This window comes from Coturnix japonica, chromosome 3 (genome assembly GCF_001577835.2).
Source record: "Coturnix japonica isolate 7356 chromosome 3, Coturnix japonica 2.1, whole genome shotgun sequence".
NCBI classification, from domain to species: domain Eukaryota; kingdom Metazoa; phylum Chordata; class Aves; order Galliformes; family Phasianidae; genus Coturnix; species Coturnix japonica.
In genome coordinates, this window is record NC_029518.1 from 57040315 (window position 1) to 57055452 (window position 15138).

General features: G+C 34.4%; 1 protein-coding gene across 9 annotated transcripts in view; it reads left to right on the top strand.

Moving 5' to 3' along the window:
• The window catches only part of FAM184A (family with sequence similarity 184 member A), a 59209-nt gene that overhangs the window by 21152 nt on the left and 22919 nt on the right, over positions 1 to 15138 (top strand). For all 9 annotated transcript variants that reach the window (XM_015858693.2, XM_015858688.2, XM_015858695.2 and 6 more), the window contains exons 5-9: positions 528 to 725; positions 2512 to 2634; positions 5586 to 5747; positions 8222 to 8343; positions 8520 to 8670. In XM_015858693.2, the coding sequence (XP_015714179.1) occupies positions 528 to 725; positions 2512 to 2634; positions 5586 to 5747; positions 8222 to 8343; positions 8520 to 8670 (756 nt within the window). The remainder of the gene's footprint in view (positions 1 to 527; positions 726 to 2511; positions 2635 to 5585; positions 5748 to 8221; positions 8344 to 8519; positions 8671 to 15138) is intronic.

The window sequence follows — 15138 nt, forward strand, 5'->3', positions numbered from 1 at the left end:
TATTGAAAAAGTGAATATGTTTTAAGTTCTACCTGGTTTGGACCAGTATTAGTTTGTTCCAAGTGTACCTCATGTTGCAACATAGAATAAATAATGTAGACTGTAAAGTGAGAACAAAGGGAAGTTAGGTTAGATACTGTTCATATTCCTTCAGGCATCTTAAAAACAACACCATTTCACTTATTACGGTAAGAGCAGATACCTAATATCAAAAGTGTCTTGTTAGGGAGAAAGGTGAAGTAAGTAACAACTTTTTTAAAAGATTATCTGAAGATCTGTATATGCTGGAAAACCGTGAAGTGAAATTTTCTTCAGACTTGATACTTGATCGCTCTTTCTTCAGATTAAATAGTACAAAACCCAGATTTTGATACAGATATACTGTTTTGCCTGGATATACTTACACTGTATCAGTATCAGTAAAGTTTTATGTATTTCCTCTTAGTTTCCCCCTACTATTCTCTTTGAATTGCAATAGGATTTTGTTACCCTTGGATACAAATGTTTTTTTTCTACATCTTTTCTAGAAAGTAAATGAAGCAAGGGAGACGCAGCGTGAATATTATGAGAAGGAGTTGGTAAAACTGCAAGCAAGATTAGAAGGAGAGGCCGCACAGTTGAAAGAGGCGCATTCAAAAACTTTAGAAGAATTGGCATGGAAACACCATACTGCAATTGAGGCTGCACACAGCAGCGCTAATAAGGATAAGAAAAAACTGCAGATGGTAGGTTTGTTTTCTTTGAATAATCAAACAAATTCAAAAAATGCAGATGGTGTAATTTGAACCCTGTAGTGCGTCATTTTGTCAAATGGCAAATTTTATCTGCAGACTTACTGAACCTCTCTGAAGAAACTGCTCAACCTTTTTTAAAGTAACATATATCTTACAAAACAATAACAGAAAACTCATGCTCTTCTCTTTATAGAGAAGAATTCTCAACTCAAAACAATTTGCTTCGTAATGAAGACTGGACTACTACTTTCTAATTTAATAGGTGTGTTTTTCCAGTTCTTGTGGCCCATGAATGGTTGATATATCATGTGAGATCAGTTACTCAGCATCTTGAAACTGGAAGGCTTGCTGCTGTCATAGAACTGGCCTTTTGGGATAAGAGCAAAATGTTTTTGCTGTAGTCACTGATGCTTAGGGAAGGTTTTAAACTGAGGCACACTGTGACATTCTTGCCTTTTGTAAGTAATTAAATTAGCTTTCAGAATGTAATAGTCTTTCCGTAGTAGTGGTTAAAATATTTGAATCTTTTGTAGAACATGTTTGCATCGATGATGTTTTTATTAATTTACTTCATGTCCCATGAAGAAAACACTGTCTTGAAGAATTAGTTACTAAAATTAGAGAGTAAAACATCATAAAATAGTTGTTCTTAAGTCATTAAATTAGAGGTGTTCCCTATTCTAACTCTAAATGTGAGAACTGTGAAACTTGATTCTAGTCAGGGAAAGTTAACTTATATAGGGGTGTCAGAGTCTAGATCTTAATAAATTTTAATCGCTGTACTGTCTCGTCTATGTAAGAAATATATGTCTTGAATCACATTTGGGGAGTTTTGAGTAATGCAAGAGAGAAACAGATGGTCTCAGGTGGTGAGAGGTGTTGAGCTTAATCTGTGGAAGAAACATGATACAAGAAACCTTTGGATAGAGGATATGGAGATTTCTTTTGCACTGAAAGACTAGGAAAGTCATCTGGTAGTTTTTGGAAAGAAATGATTTAAATTTCTTTTTATCATTTTTTTCCATCTATGGAATGGACTGCTGCCATTTTTGTAGCTTATCAGAAGATAAAAAGATGAAAATAGAAATGCTAATAATTTTTAGTACTGCACAGCTGAACTGAGAAGTGCCATAAAGAATCTGATTACTCAGTTATCAGAATGGAGTCTGAATAGCACCAGTGAAATTTTGCAGACAGCAGATTTCATGATACAAACAGAACAAGTCTAACTTAACAAGCATTAATTGTCATGTGGTGAGTTATATTTACCTGGTAAAGAGAGCATACATTTGTTATGTTGTATAGCAGTGCATTATTCAAAGTACATCCCTCTATTTTGTCACTTTATCCAGCTTCTACCACAAAGAGATTTCTTTCAAGCTGTCTATAAACAGCTTGAAATAAGTTTTTATTGCATATTGCAATAATAGACTGCTTGAGCCAATAAACTACTAGGCTTATTATGCTCACCACCAGCTCTAATAATCAGATGAGGAAGGGTCAGCATCCATTTCTTCTTGGAATGAGCTGGATGACAATACATGCTGTCTTCCAGCTCCCTTAGAGTATTATGCCTTTTTATGACAATATTTTTCCTCTTTAATTTTTCTGCTATGAATCTCCCTTTCCCCAGAATCTTACTGATGCTTCAGTTGTGCTTTTTGTATCATGCAAGGCTCTGATCTATGTATTTTCTTGTAACAGTTCTGAGATATTACTGATTTCTTAGGAGTCTGAGCCAAGATATTTAATATTTCTTTCACACTTATTTCTGAAGGAGTTAGAGCAGCAGTTCGAGAAGGAGAAACTGCATTTGGAGGATGACAAGAATCAGCTTCGACAGCAGCTGGAAAACCTGAGGGAAGAACTGACAACGAAACTGACTTCTGCCAATCAGGAGGCAAGAGTCAACTTTATTGTATCAGCTAACATTTCTGTGCTTGAGATTGCATTTAATCAATAATGATCTTGTACTCCGTTCATGCTTAGAGTCCTGTGCAAAGCCAAGACTACACTGTTCAGTCTGTGTATTGCATTAGTTCTATTAAAAGTAGTATATTCTTCAAGCATGGTAAGTTACTTGACTGCTTCTGAGCAATGGCTTAACTGTCTTCTCCAAAAACATCAAAACAAAAAACAAAAACAAACAAACAAAAAAAAAATTGACAAGAACAGTCTTGCTTGTCTTAACTCTGCTTATCTTCTCATTAGATATTTAGATCTCTACACAAAGCATGTCAAAAGAAAGAGGAGCGGGGGGGGTAATATATTTTTGTTTGAAGCCATATTGGTTCATAGTTAGCACACAGTAAATTCTAGCTTCATATGTAGGTTTCTCTAAAAGTACTGCCTCGTATTTATTCCAGTGGAAACTTCAGCTGCTGCAGAGAGCACAGTAACAGTTTGATAGAATGAATTCTCAACTACAAAATGTATTTTTCAACATAATCACCACCCCTAGTTTTGCAAGTTACTTTCGAAGAAGCACCTCCTATATTTCCAACAAAAGATTATATGCCATTATCGTTTATAAGGAGACAGATTATTTACAGTGTACTAATATATTGATACATACAGTTTAGGTTAAACATATTCTCAAAACACTTTTAGTTTTGAGTTTACAACACATTAAAACCTAATTCAAATCTATCTTTAAGCTCTTATGTAATTGTTTTTGGTTGTTTTTTTTTTTGTGTGTGTGTGTGTTTTGTTTGTTTTGGTTTGGTTTTTTTATGATTAATAAATGAACATCCTTGAAATGTATCCTATTAATATCAAAACATCAGTCTGTTCTTTGGAACTCTTGTCTAGTTTTCACTTCATTGCTCAATAGGCCATACATGATTTTCATGTGTGCCTTAAAACAGACTTGAATTTAGGCATGAATTTAAGTACTTTTTTGCAGTAGTACATGTTCTGTACCATACTAGATCTGGATGTAGCAGGTGTTTTTCTAATTCTTCTGGCTTGCAACTTGCACAGACATTAAACTCTCTTTAGAAGAAAACTTTTAAAAGTGAATGTACAATATATTTTGAAAGTCATAATCTTTAGAGTTCAGCAGCAGTGGTGCTGAGTCAGTTGTGGGACCTTGTTAAACAGCAGTCTCCTTGGTAGCTATGGTTCCCTTTGCCAATACTTCAGATGTTGGAAAATGTACTAATTGATGCTGGAACTGCACTGGCTCTCTTTGACAGTATGCTTGCCTACATTTAAACGGATGAAAATACAATGCATTTGTTATTGTGAGCTAAACAGTCATACATGCATTTCAAAGTTTCATCTTGGAAAATTAGTAAGCACACTGAGTTAAAAAAAAATAAAATAGAACGCATAAGCATACTTGAGGAATAGGCAACTCTAACATAAACCAAAATAGGATATTTGTTCCATCTGCTATGTAATAGTTGAGCATACATATTCTTATGCTAGCATAATTGTAATACAGTATATTTTGAGTGTTAGGAGAATGAGAGAAACTGTGAAGAAATTAAATTCAGTGTAGTCTGTAAATCCACTCTGTATTACAGAAGCAATGTGTTTTATTTTCTATCTTTGTCTGAAGCACGTGAGTCAAGTACTTCACACTTTTAGTTCTATGTTGACAGCTGAAAGTGGCTTCACAGACCTGAAAGAACCTTCTCTGAAATGTCTAGCATGCCTTTATCTCAGCTTTTATGTTTCTGCTGCTTCTTTCACTTTTGTTGTTGCTGTTGATTTTAGAGTTACAGATTACATACAGAGTAAGCATATATCACTTTCTGGGGATGTTAACTTGGTTCTGGCATATCTACTGAAAAGGCTGGTTTTGAACCTTTGCCATCCCATGTTCTTTTTTTGGCAGCTGCTTTATTACTCAAAGTGTGAGGAAAGGTCAACCCTCATTAGGCCAATTTCTAAAATCAAGCTACAGAAGAAAATTATTATCTCCAATGCTTGCCTGACTTTTCTTTGAGAGTTCTGATAAGTCAAGACCAAGATTTTTGTGTCCTAGAATGAGTTTACCTTTTTATTTTTTTTTTTATCCTTTTAGTTGTATTTCATTTATTTATTACTTCTATTTTTATTTTCTGTTCCTTTCACCAGTCAAGACCTTTTGGCAAGTCTGGTTTTAAGTACTGGTCATCTTTATGCAAAGGATTTCTGGTCATGTTACTATGGTTCATTTTAAACAGTCATCAGCACTGCATTGTCCTTAATGGACTAGGTCTAAACGTCATGAATGGCATAATTATGTAAGATTTTCTTATCCTTTAGATCTGCTGGACTGCTGTTAATTCCCATGTTAATGGGATTGCCTACAGTGGGAGAGAGTTGTAGGGATGCATGTGTGTGTTTAGAGTTGCTAATAGTACTTGCATGTAATTTTGCTGACATACAGAAACAGTAGTTAATATTGCCGGTTCATACCCTGTTCTGTGTCTCTGTGATATGATCACGTTGCAGAAATTAGGTTGAGCTTTAAATGGGCTTACTTATGGACAGTCTGAAGACAGAGGAACATAAATGTTGCCACAAGTTAAAGTTTATGTATTTCAAAATAGTGCTTCTTGTGATTTTAATTTGCATAAAATATGCTTTCTCCCAGTAAAAATACTGCTAATTTCAGAACTTTTGTGTAACCTTGTTTAATGTGTCAAATCCTTTTATCCTTGTTTAATTTGTTTAACTTACAGTGTATTGCAGTAATTTAGCTTTAATACACAAAGATTAAGCAATATTAAAAGGGAAAAGAACAGGCTGTGCAAAGTAAAAATTATTTGAATTAGGAATTGATAGAAAACCAAGTTGGCTTGACTGTTATTAATAATAATTATGTAATTAGCTTTTTAAAAACATTATATATTGTAGGTGTGTCGTCTGCAAGATCTCGTAAGAAAAAGTGAACAAGGCCTTGGTACTGCAGAAGGACATATCTCCAGTCTTCAAGAAGCTCAGGAAATACTCCAGAAAGAACTAGAGTTAACTAGAGCACGACTGCGAGAGACCACAGATTCACTGTATAATGTTGAGGTAACCATAATGTTGGAGAATAAATTGTTCAAAATACCATTACAGTGATCTCAGTCTTCTATTAAAATGGCAAGACACATTATAATTTATACATTATTGAAGGAGATTTATATGGTTTCTTTAAAGGGCTGTTTTCTCTTTTAATTCTGAGATGAGATAAATAATCTGAAAATGTTTTTTGTGTGTGTGTTTTTTTAAGGAATAATTTTAATGTTTGATGTGTATTGTTGCAAACACATTTTTTTTTTATAGTTAATATAAACTCTACCTGCCAAAGTATGCCTGTACAAAATACATCCAGAGTCAAATATTTCAGAGGTTTGAGTGAACATAAGAACTTCATGAGAATGTTAAAAAAGATTGTGTTAAACCACTGCTATTCCAAACAAAACACAGAACAAGACACCCGTTATAGAGATAATTAAGTTTGTTGTTTTTTGGTTGGTTGGTCTGTTGGTTTTGTCTTTCCCTGGAGGCCTTGCATCATACCATGTTTACCCCAAATAATGGTCAGTCTTAATTTTCAGCATGGATTTCAGAAGGTCCTTAAGAATAGTTTACAGATACATGCTATGATATCTTAGAAGTTGACAGGCTTACATCCAGAAAATGTGACCTCTTTACACAAAACAACTAATTTGTTTGAGCATAAATATCAATTTTGTCAGCTTAGTAGCTTGTCTGGCCTCTGACCTTTTTTCCAGAGAAGAAAAGTCTCTATTAGTCTCACTGTCAGCTCACTGTAGTACCTTATACACCTGGGACATTTCAATTCTTATCAATATTTCTTCTGCTATGTAATAATTAGAAATTAGTACCCCTTCTGTTTCCAGTGAGAAAAAGGGGAGGGAGGAGGACTTTTTTAGTTGTGTTTTTTGTTTGTTTGTTTGTTTTTTAAGCAGAATTTTAACTCTAGGTATTTTTCCATGCCTAGGCACTGTCTGAATAAGTTATACGGCTTCTACACATACAAGATGATTACAGAAAATAGTAAAACAAACATGACTTAGCACATTTGAACAGATCTGTTAAAATGCATGAGACTTTAAAGAACTGAACTCCAGGTGTTATGGCTATCTTCACCTACACTATTCCTCATTAAAATCACAATAAAATAAGATGTAAGGTTACGCTGTGAGGATTATTATGATTACGTTCTAAGGAAGAAAATCTGCGATATGCGATTGTAAAGTTCTGAAACTATGTTAATTTGTTAGTAGCTCAGCAACTTTAATACTAAGTATAATTTTTTTTTTTCTCAATAAGTGAAGAACTTTTACAAGATCACAGCAAGCATTTGAAGTATTTAGCCATAGAGGTTATGGATGCCCCATCTGTGGAGGGTCAGGCTGAATGTGGTTCTGGGCATCCTGGTCTAATGGCTGGTAACCCTGCCCATGGCAGAGGGGTTGAAACTAGATGATCTTTGAGGTCTTTTTCAACCAAGGTCATTCTATGATTCATTAAGTAGAGCAGCAAATATTTAAGAAAAAGGTTGAAATCTGATTTCATAACTGGTGTTATTTTCTTCAAAGAAGGAGCTTGAAGCAGGATATTGCTCTGTTGTGGGTTTTTCTGTTGTTGTTGTTTTTAATTGTGTGTGTGTTTCTTGGGTGTGTTTCTTTTCAGCTGTGGTCATTGGATGTGCAGCTACTTACAAGTTTATTACTTCCTTGGAATTTTTTAAAATTTCACTAAATTTTTCTCCACTAACACATGAATATTCATATATTTGAACAGATCTTTAAAACTGCAAATGAAAAAATACTGCAGAAAAATTCTCTTTTGAAACCAAGTGATTAACATGTAGGTGGCCATGTTTGCTTCTTGTGAATGAAGCAAGCATTGTTGAGAGATATCCTTGTAAGTATGAATTTGGTAGTTTGCAATACTTCCCATACTACTAATAGTAAACAATACTATTTAAAATGGCAAGATTTGAACAGAAATTGATAAAATTTCTAGAGTTGTTGTTGCGTTGGTTTGTTTGCATTATTCAGACTCTGTTCCTGCTAGTCAAGAAATAAAAAGACATGTAAACTGTGTATCTAATCCAGATTGTTCAAAGTTTGTAATTCAGGTACTAATTGCTGATTTAAAAAACAAAACAACCAAAAAAACTGACAGGAAACCTGATAGACCTGCTCAAATTTTGATGTTGCTTCTGCACTGATTAGAACTGGAAGATCTCTTGAAATTCTTTCTAACAAATTGTGCTGTGAGTTATTAAAGCTGTATCGGAAAAATGTTACTTCAAAAATGACTTCTTGGAAAAAAATTCTTCTTGGAAATATGTTCCAAAAGTATACAATGGAAGTATAGGCACTAATCAGAAGGTACTTACTACAAAAGTAGTAGTCCAAGGTTTGTAAGGCAGTTGTAACTGAAGCTTGTGTTAGAATGTATGTAGATGTAAGGTTTGAAATACTTTTTTTGCTGCTGATCAGTCTCTATTGTGAAGTTTCTGTTTGCAGGGAGAACTAGACCAGGAGAGACAACAACATGAGGTAATGATTGCTGCCATGAGAGAAGAAGAAAAGTTCAAAGTTGACAGAATGGCTCGTGACTTGGAAATTAAATGGACAGAAAATCTTCGGCAAGTATTGATTTTTATACTTATTTAAGGAATAAAAGTATGTATTATATGTGAATGTAATAGCAAATGAAAAGCAAAACTAAGCCTTTTGTTATTATCTAAGCTTTTCCAATTGTTGCTGAACTCTTATTCCTTTTTCACTTCTCGCATTTTAGTTATTTGACATTTACTTTTAGACAGGAATGTAACAAGCTTCGTGAAGAGCTGAGGCTTCAGCATGAAGAGGACAAGAAGGCAGCTATGACTCAATTATTGCAGCTTAAAGAACGTGAAAAAAATGCAGCCAGGGATGGATGGCAAAAAAAAGTTGAAGATCTTTTAGACCAGGTAATATGGTCTTTCTGAGATTTTGTAGGTCATTACAATATAGTTACTTTATTACCAAGTAGCTACGTCAAATTAGTTGTGACTACTTTGACAAGTAGTTTCTTACCATAATGGTTTTTTAACCCTAATAATTAATGAACACTACAAGTAATATATGAAGGTATCTTAAAATGACGCTAATGTTCTTCTTCATGCTATTTGAATAAAACTTCTGCAGATTTTTTTTGGGGTAGTGGGAGTCTCATGTCTTCACTGTAAGATTTTTTTTATTATTATTATTTTTTTAATTGTCTCTCTGGTCACCTTTATTACCAAGTCTAATACTTCAGACTTTTTTCCTCATTTTCCTGTTGTTATCCCATATCTTTACAATAAAGAAAATCTACAGATCACTGAAAAGTCAAAACATCCTTCAGCTTTTATGATATTTTTATTACAGTAGTATCTTGAGTAATTTTCTCCATGAGGGTACAAATTGAAAGCAGTATGTTAAACTTGTAGTACTTTTAACATGCTTCTAAAATGCTTATATTTTCCTTTGAAAAAATACCGTAATAGATTTCACCTACATCTTTAGAATGGAAAATGTTACAAATGAACAAGTTTTTCTGCATATGGAGGAAATTTTTGAATCAAAAATCTCAGGAAGCTAACTGTAACAGGAATTTCATTGGAGAGTTTGTGGGTGAAGAAATGAATGCTTATGTAAAATATATATAAATATTTTTTTAAACTGTATCAAAATCTATTACTGAATATAATTATTATGACCATTATTACTATTTATGAATAGCATGTCTTTGGAAGACTAACAAGAAACAAAAGCAAGAGAGACTTCACTTGTATTTTTAATCCAACTGTTACTTTTCCATGTCAGTGTTTGAACTGGATAGTTATTTCACAAAGACCGAAAGATAATTATTGATGGTGGTATGGAATTAAGCTTTACATCTGTAAGAGTTATCACGTAATCAGCTTCTACATTTTATCCATTACATCAGGAAGGGAGAGAACTTCAGACTACAGTGTCTAAGGTGGATAACTTAACTCTTAGAGAAACAGATCTGTAGTAAATTCCTCTTGATTGCTCTACACAAAGGGTAGTTGCACTGAGTTGAATTAAAGAATCATAGACATGATGAGTTTGGAATAGACCTCAGGAAGCCATGTAGTCCTATCTCCTCAAATCAGAGTCAATGTTGGATTTGTCAAGTTGGTTAGGGCTTTTTCTAGGCAGGTCTTGATTGACACCACACATGAAGACTCTATAGCCCTTCTGAATATTCTCATCTAGTGCTTAATTATCCTCACAGTGATTTTTTTTTTCCTTAGATTTAATCAGAACCTCCTCTGTTTCAGTTCATGACTGCTTTCTCTTATTTTCCTGTTGTACATTGCTGTAAGGGGGTTGGTTCCATCTTCTTGCTAACTGGAAGACCCTAAGACTTTTCTTCTTTAGACTGAACAAACCTAGTTCCCTCGGTCTGTTCTTGCAGTATGCATGCTCCAGTACCAGCCATCTTCATGGTGGCTCCCTTCTGAATTTCTTCAAGTTTATCAGCGTTACCACGGCAAACAAAGCTGAATGAACTGGAGGAAGAGAAGAGAGTACTTCCTCCAAGTGAAATGCATCAAATGCCATGTTAAGAGAACTGATTACTTCCCTGAAACTACTGCTTATTGCTACAGCCCAGTATGCTGCTGGCATTTGTTGCTGCCAGAGTCAACTGCTGATTCATGTTTAGCCTATCGTTAACTGGATTATGTGCAGCAGAGCTGTAAAACTCTTTGTACCAATGCAGAGGTTTATTCCATCCCAGGGGAAGGACTTTGCATTCATCCTTCTTGAATATCATGAGGTTCCTATTGGCTCATAACTGATGCAAGACCACTCTGGATAGTAGCCTTTCCTATCAGTGTATTTTGTCCCATCCCTCCTCCTATCATCCCTCAGTTTACTGTCATTCACAAATTCAGTTATGATACTTCCTGTCTCCTCCTTCAGAGCACTGAGGCACTTAGAAAAGAAAAAATCTTACAAATTCTACTTGTATAAATGTTTCAAGTAGAATACCATTGACTTTTCCCTTTAAGCTTTGTATGCCAGTCAGTTCTCATCCATCTGGCAATCCACCCATCTGAACTGTGCTACAGCTGGATTCAAGAATGTTAAAAATCTTGGTAAGGCCAAGGTTGCAGGTATCCTCTGCTTTCTCTTTATCCACAAATGTAATCACTTCAACATAGGAAAAAAAATAAAAAACAGTGATGGTGTTTTCAGTGTGGAAAAGAATGGGGGATTTTTAGTATGAATTTCAGAACACAGAGTTGACTATAGACTTTGGCTGCATTAGTCTAGAATGATATTGTTCTGCATTAGACCCACTTCAACACTTCAAAAACTTGTGCAATAAGCTCACCTTAGGGAGCCCCAGAGAGCTTATAGTTTAGTTTAAACAGACTGGAGGCAGTACTGAAATGAGATTCTTCTTTTACATGTACATGTATATAAAGTCAGTGGTATTAGGAAGAATTCCAAATTTCAGTTTAATTTTGTCAAAAGGATGTTTTTTCATTTCAGTTTCCTTTCAAACGTGCAAAGTAGAACACCCTAAGATACTGTAAAATTGTTAGACATGGTCCCGGTGTACATCAGTTGGAAGATTCATTTACAACTCATCTGAAAATCATGAGATCCATATCATTTCTGGGAAGAGAGCAAAGTTGTGACTCATCATTCTCTAGTGTGGACTTCTAGACCTGAAGCATTGCTCTGGTCCATACCAGCACTACTGTACGATCATTTGTCAAAATAATACAAGAGCAAAGGCTCATGCTCTCTACAAAATCATTTGTGAACTCTTAACTTGGCAGAAAATATGGTCTGTGCTCTTTATATTGAGAAAGTGACTAGATCTTGACCTTTTGGTGTATGGATGCTGTCCATAGAGGTTTAATTCAACAGTATATTGCAGTAGAAGGCATTTCAGAAGAATCTAATTATCACAAATTATTTGGGGAAAGGAGGGAATTGTAACAAATTACTTCTAGACAAAAATGAGATAATGTATATTTGGCAGATGTAACCCAAGTTGAAAGGACTTAAATATTATTTTTCACAGGTAGATAAAATGTGATGTTCAGCATGAAACAGTGATAATAGTGTGCTTTTTACTCTAGAAAATATTGTGTTGCTTCATATGGATACATAGAAAAACTGTATGGAATATGCCTTTTTCAGGATACTCCTGATTGGTGCCAGAATAATAAATGAAAAGACACAGTTATCATTGGCAACAATATTAAAAATAAAAATAATAATAAAATCCAACAATTTATGACCATAAAATATACTAGGTTTTATTTTATATTTTGTCTACTAATTGCCAGATTTCTCCCTTCTAATTGTTGTTGCCTATTTAGTAGATGAAATCTAGCTTTTACATCAAGATGATATTTTTGCTTTTATGTCATTACTGCCTAAGTAGTCTTTCCTAGAATGCATGTAGGTTTATTGGTTTTGTAACAGTGGAGTTTCGTTGCAAGTAAAATAATTCCCTTGAGAGCAAATGCTTTTCAGCTGATCAAATGCTTAAATGCATTTTTGCCAGCTGTATAACCTCACTTAACATCTACAGTTAGATTTGTGGTTGATCCAGTTGACACTGATCCAGTTAACCTGTCTTGTGTGTAGCTCTCATCTCCGATATGAAAAATGGTTATAAAAAGCATAAAAAGAAAGTGCTTTTTATTTTTTCCCCTGTAAATTTTACTAAGCACTTCTATATCAATCCACATAGGAGTTCCTTCATGAATTATGTAAGAAATTCAGATGTGCTAGTTCTTTTCCATTTTTCTTAGCTGTGGAATGCACTTTTAATGTTTTATTTCTTAAGAAATTTCACTGCTGAGAGGGCTTCACAGTGAACAAAATGGAAGGAATTTTCTTTTTTAAAGTGAGTGAGTTCTCTGTTCTTCTGCTTCATGTTCTTCAACCATCAATTCTGAGGAGAACTTAAACGCACAGAATAAGATATACATATTCCTATATATTTCCTGTTGTTATAAGTGTTTCTTTCTGTAAACTGATTTGAGTGCTGATTGTGGGTTATCTTTCCTGTATTTGAGCAAATATCGGCTTTTCTGTTGTCTCTTCAGTAAAACTCTTATTCAGTAAGAGAAAAGAAACTTTTTGTCAGCTTTTTTTTTCCCCCCTCCCAGTTCTTAGATATTTTCATACTGTTACCTGTCAAGTATTAATGTGAAATTCTTATTTCTAATTTTGTCAATTCTTTGCACACAAAGATACCATCATTTTTAAATGAATCTAATGTACAGTAATGGGGATAAGTCTGAGAATGGACAAAAATATGCTACATGCACTTTGGTTTGGTAGCCCTTTATTTTTCCTTTTTTCCTGCTGCAAAATTGAAAACGGTTTTGAAATCTGTGCTGAAAAGATAGTGGAAATTTTCCATTCAGAGTTTGTTTCTGTTATGGTGAGATTTCCTCTTTAAGCAATCTCATCGTAAGCATAAAATTGTTGATAACAAAGTACAAATATTGCTTTTTGATGGAGATCTTGCTCAAACTAGAATTATTGTTCAGGAAATAGAATGCTGTAGAAAAATCATAAAGCTCCTATGGACATCTATACATGACCAGTCTTCTACCTGAGTGCATTAGGTCTTTTATTTGCCTGTGTTCAGAGACCACGTGCCCACATCAGCAAAATCAGGAAATGCTAATTTCTTTCCTCAGCACAAGGATTAATGGCTTGTTCTACAGTCTGTGTAATCCTTGGTTTAGAAGATTTGCTGTCAAATGGATGCTGGAAATTTCTACTAGAGAAAACCTGCATATACTTATATATCCATTTCCTGAAGGAAGGGAGATTAACTTTTAGCACAGGATCATTTTACCCTGTTTCCTTTCACTTGATCTTGTCATGAGCACACTGGGTAAAGGCTTGTCTGTCAGAATCGAATAGGATGTAAATTTCAACCTACTCTTCCATCCTAACAATTGTCATTCTTGGTTTTGGTGATACTGGTAAGGCTAATATGACATCTAGTGGATGCCAAGTGTCTTCCCATAAGGTTTCTGGGCAAGATTTAAAATGGACATACAAATGTGAAATGTGAAAATCCTTAAGAATAAAAAGCAGAGTTGCACTAAGGAGGGGACGAAATGCAGGTCAGAGTAAGGTTCTATGTCTCTTCTCTATGGATATTTGTGTCCAGAGGGGCAAAGCTTTCTGCAGCTCTTGGAAACTTGTCACAAGTGATGACAGCTTTGAATGCAGTGGTCTAAAAAGGACTGTGCTTCAGTTCCTTAGGGTTTTATTGAGAGTATGAATACTCTTGTAATTCAGAGTCACTGAAGTCTTCAGAGAACCATCTGTTGAGGGTATTTCCCTGTTTTGAGACTGTCTGCACTTCTTAATAAGGCAGCTCCTTTGTTCTAGGCTCCATATTCTGTGCAGAGATGTGATCCTGAGATAGTCGTTTTTGGTTTTTTTTTTTCCTGAAGATTGAACAATAAAACAAGTGCACAAGATGCAGCCAGCTGTACCATCTATTTCTCTGAGCTTTAGACTATGGTGTTTATTTTTTTCTTTGTTTAAAAGATTCTGAATTTAATGTAGGAAATTCGTTAAAGACAATTTAAGATTAAGAGATATGGTACAGACGAAGAAAATCCCAGAACAAAACAAGAGCTTTCAAAGTATTTTCACTGGGATGCAGTAGGAATACTAATAGATGTTAATTTTTCTTTTTCTTTATGTTTTAGAACAAATGTGTAAGTGGAATTCATTTTCATCTCTCTTTTGGTCTCCATTTAATTTTGTCTCCCATGATGTTGTGTTTAGTTAAATTAAATACATCTAGTTTGATGCTTGAAGCAGTGATGCCATCATATCCAAATAAATTTGTCTGTCTTATCATAAACTTTTAATTGGAATGTAACATTATCAGTTTTTGTTTGGCAGTTGAGTTAGTAAATCTGGGAAGGACTAAAAGACTTTAATTCTGCCATCAGTGGATGAGAAGAACATTAAATTCTTAGTACAGTATGTAATTAACAATGCATGAGTAAGAAAAGAATTTAGTTTGCTTGACACTTACACTTCAAAAACTGATAAACAGAAGCCTAAACCAAATCCAACAGTGAAACCATTTCCCAGATACAATTTTTACTTCATAACTGTATAGGTCTTTCCCTCAGTGTAAGACCAAGACTCTGGCAACAGTCTAGTTTTAAAGCATTACTCTTAGCTTAACTGTTTGCACTAGAAGATAATTGTTCACATATTTGCAGAATATTGGTAAACATCTCCACAATCTCTTCAAGCCCAGTGACTGCTGAAATAGATTTGCATAGGCTTGAAAACAGTGAAAACAGCAAACACTAGGAGTAACATTTATTTCCATTTATAGTTGGATAAAATAGATATATGCCAAAATC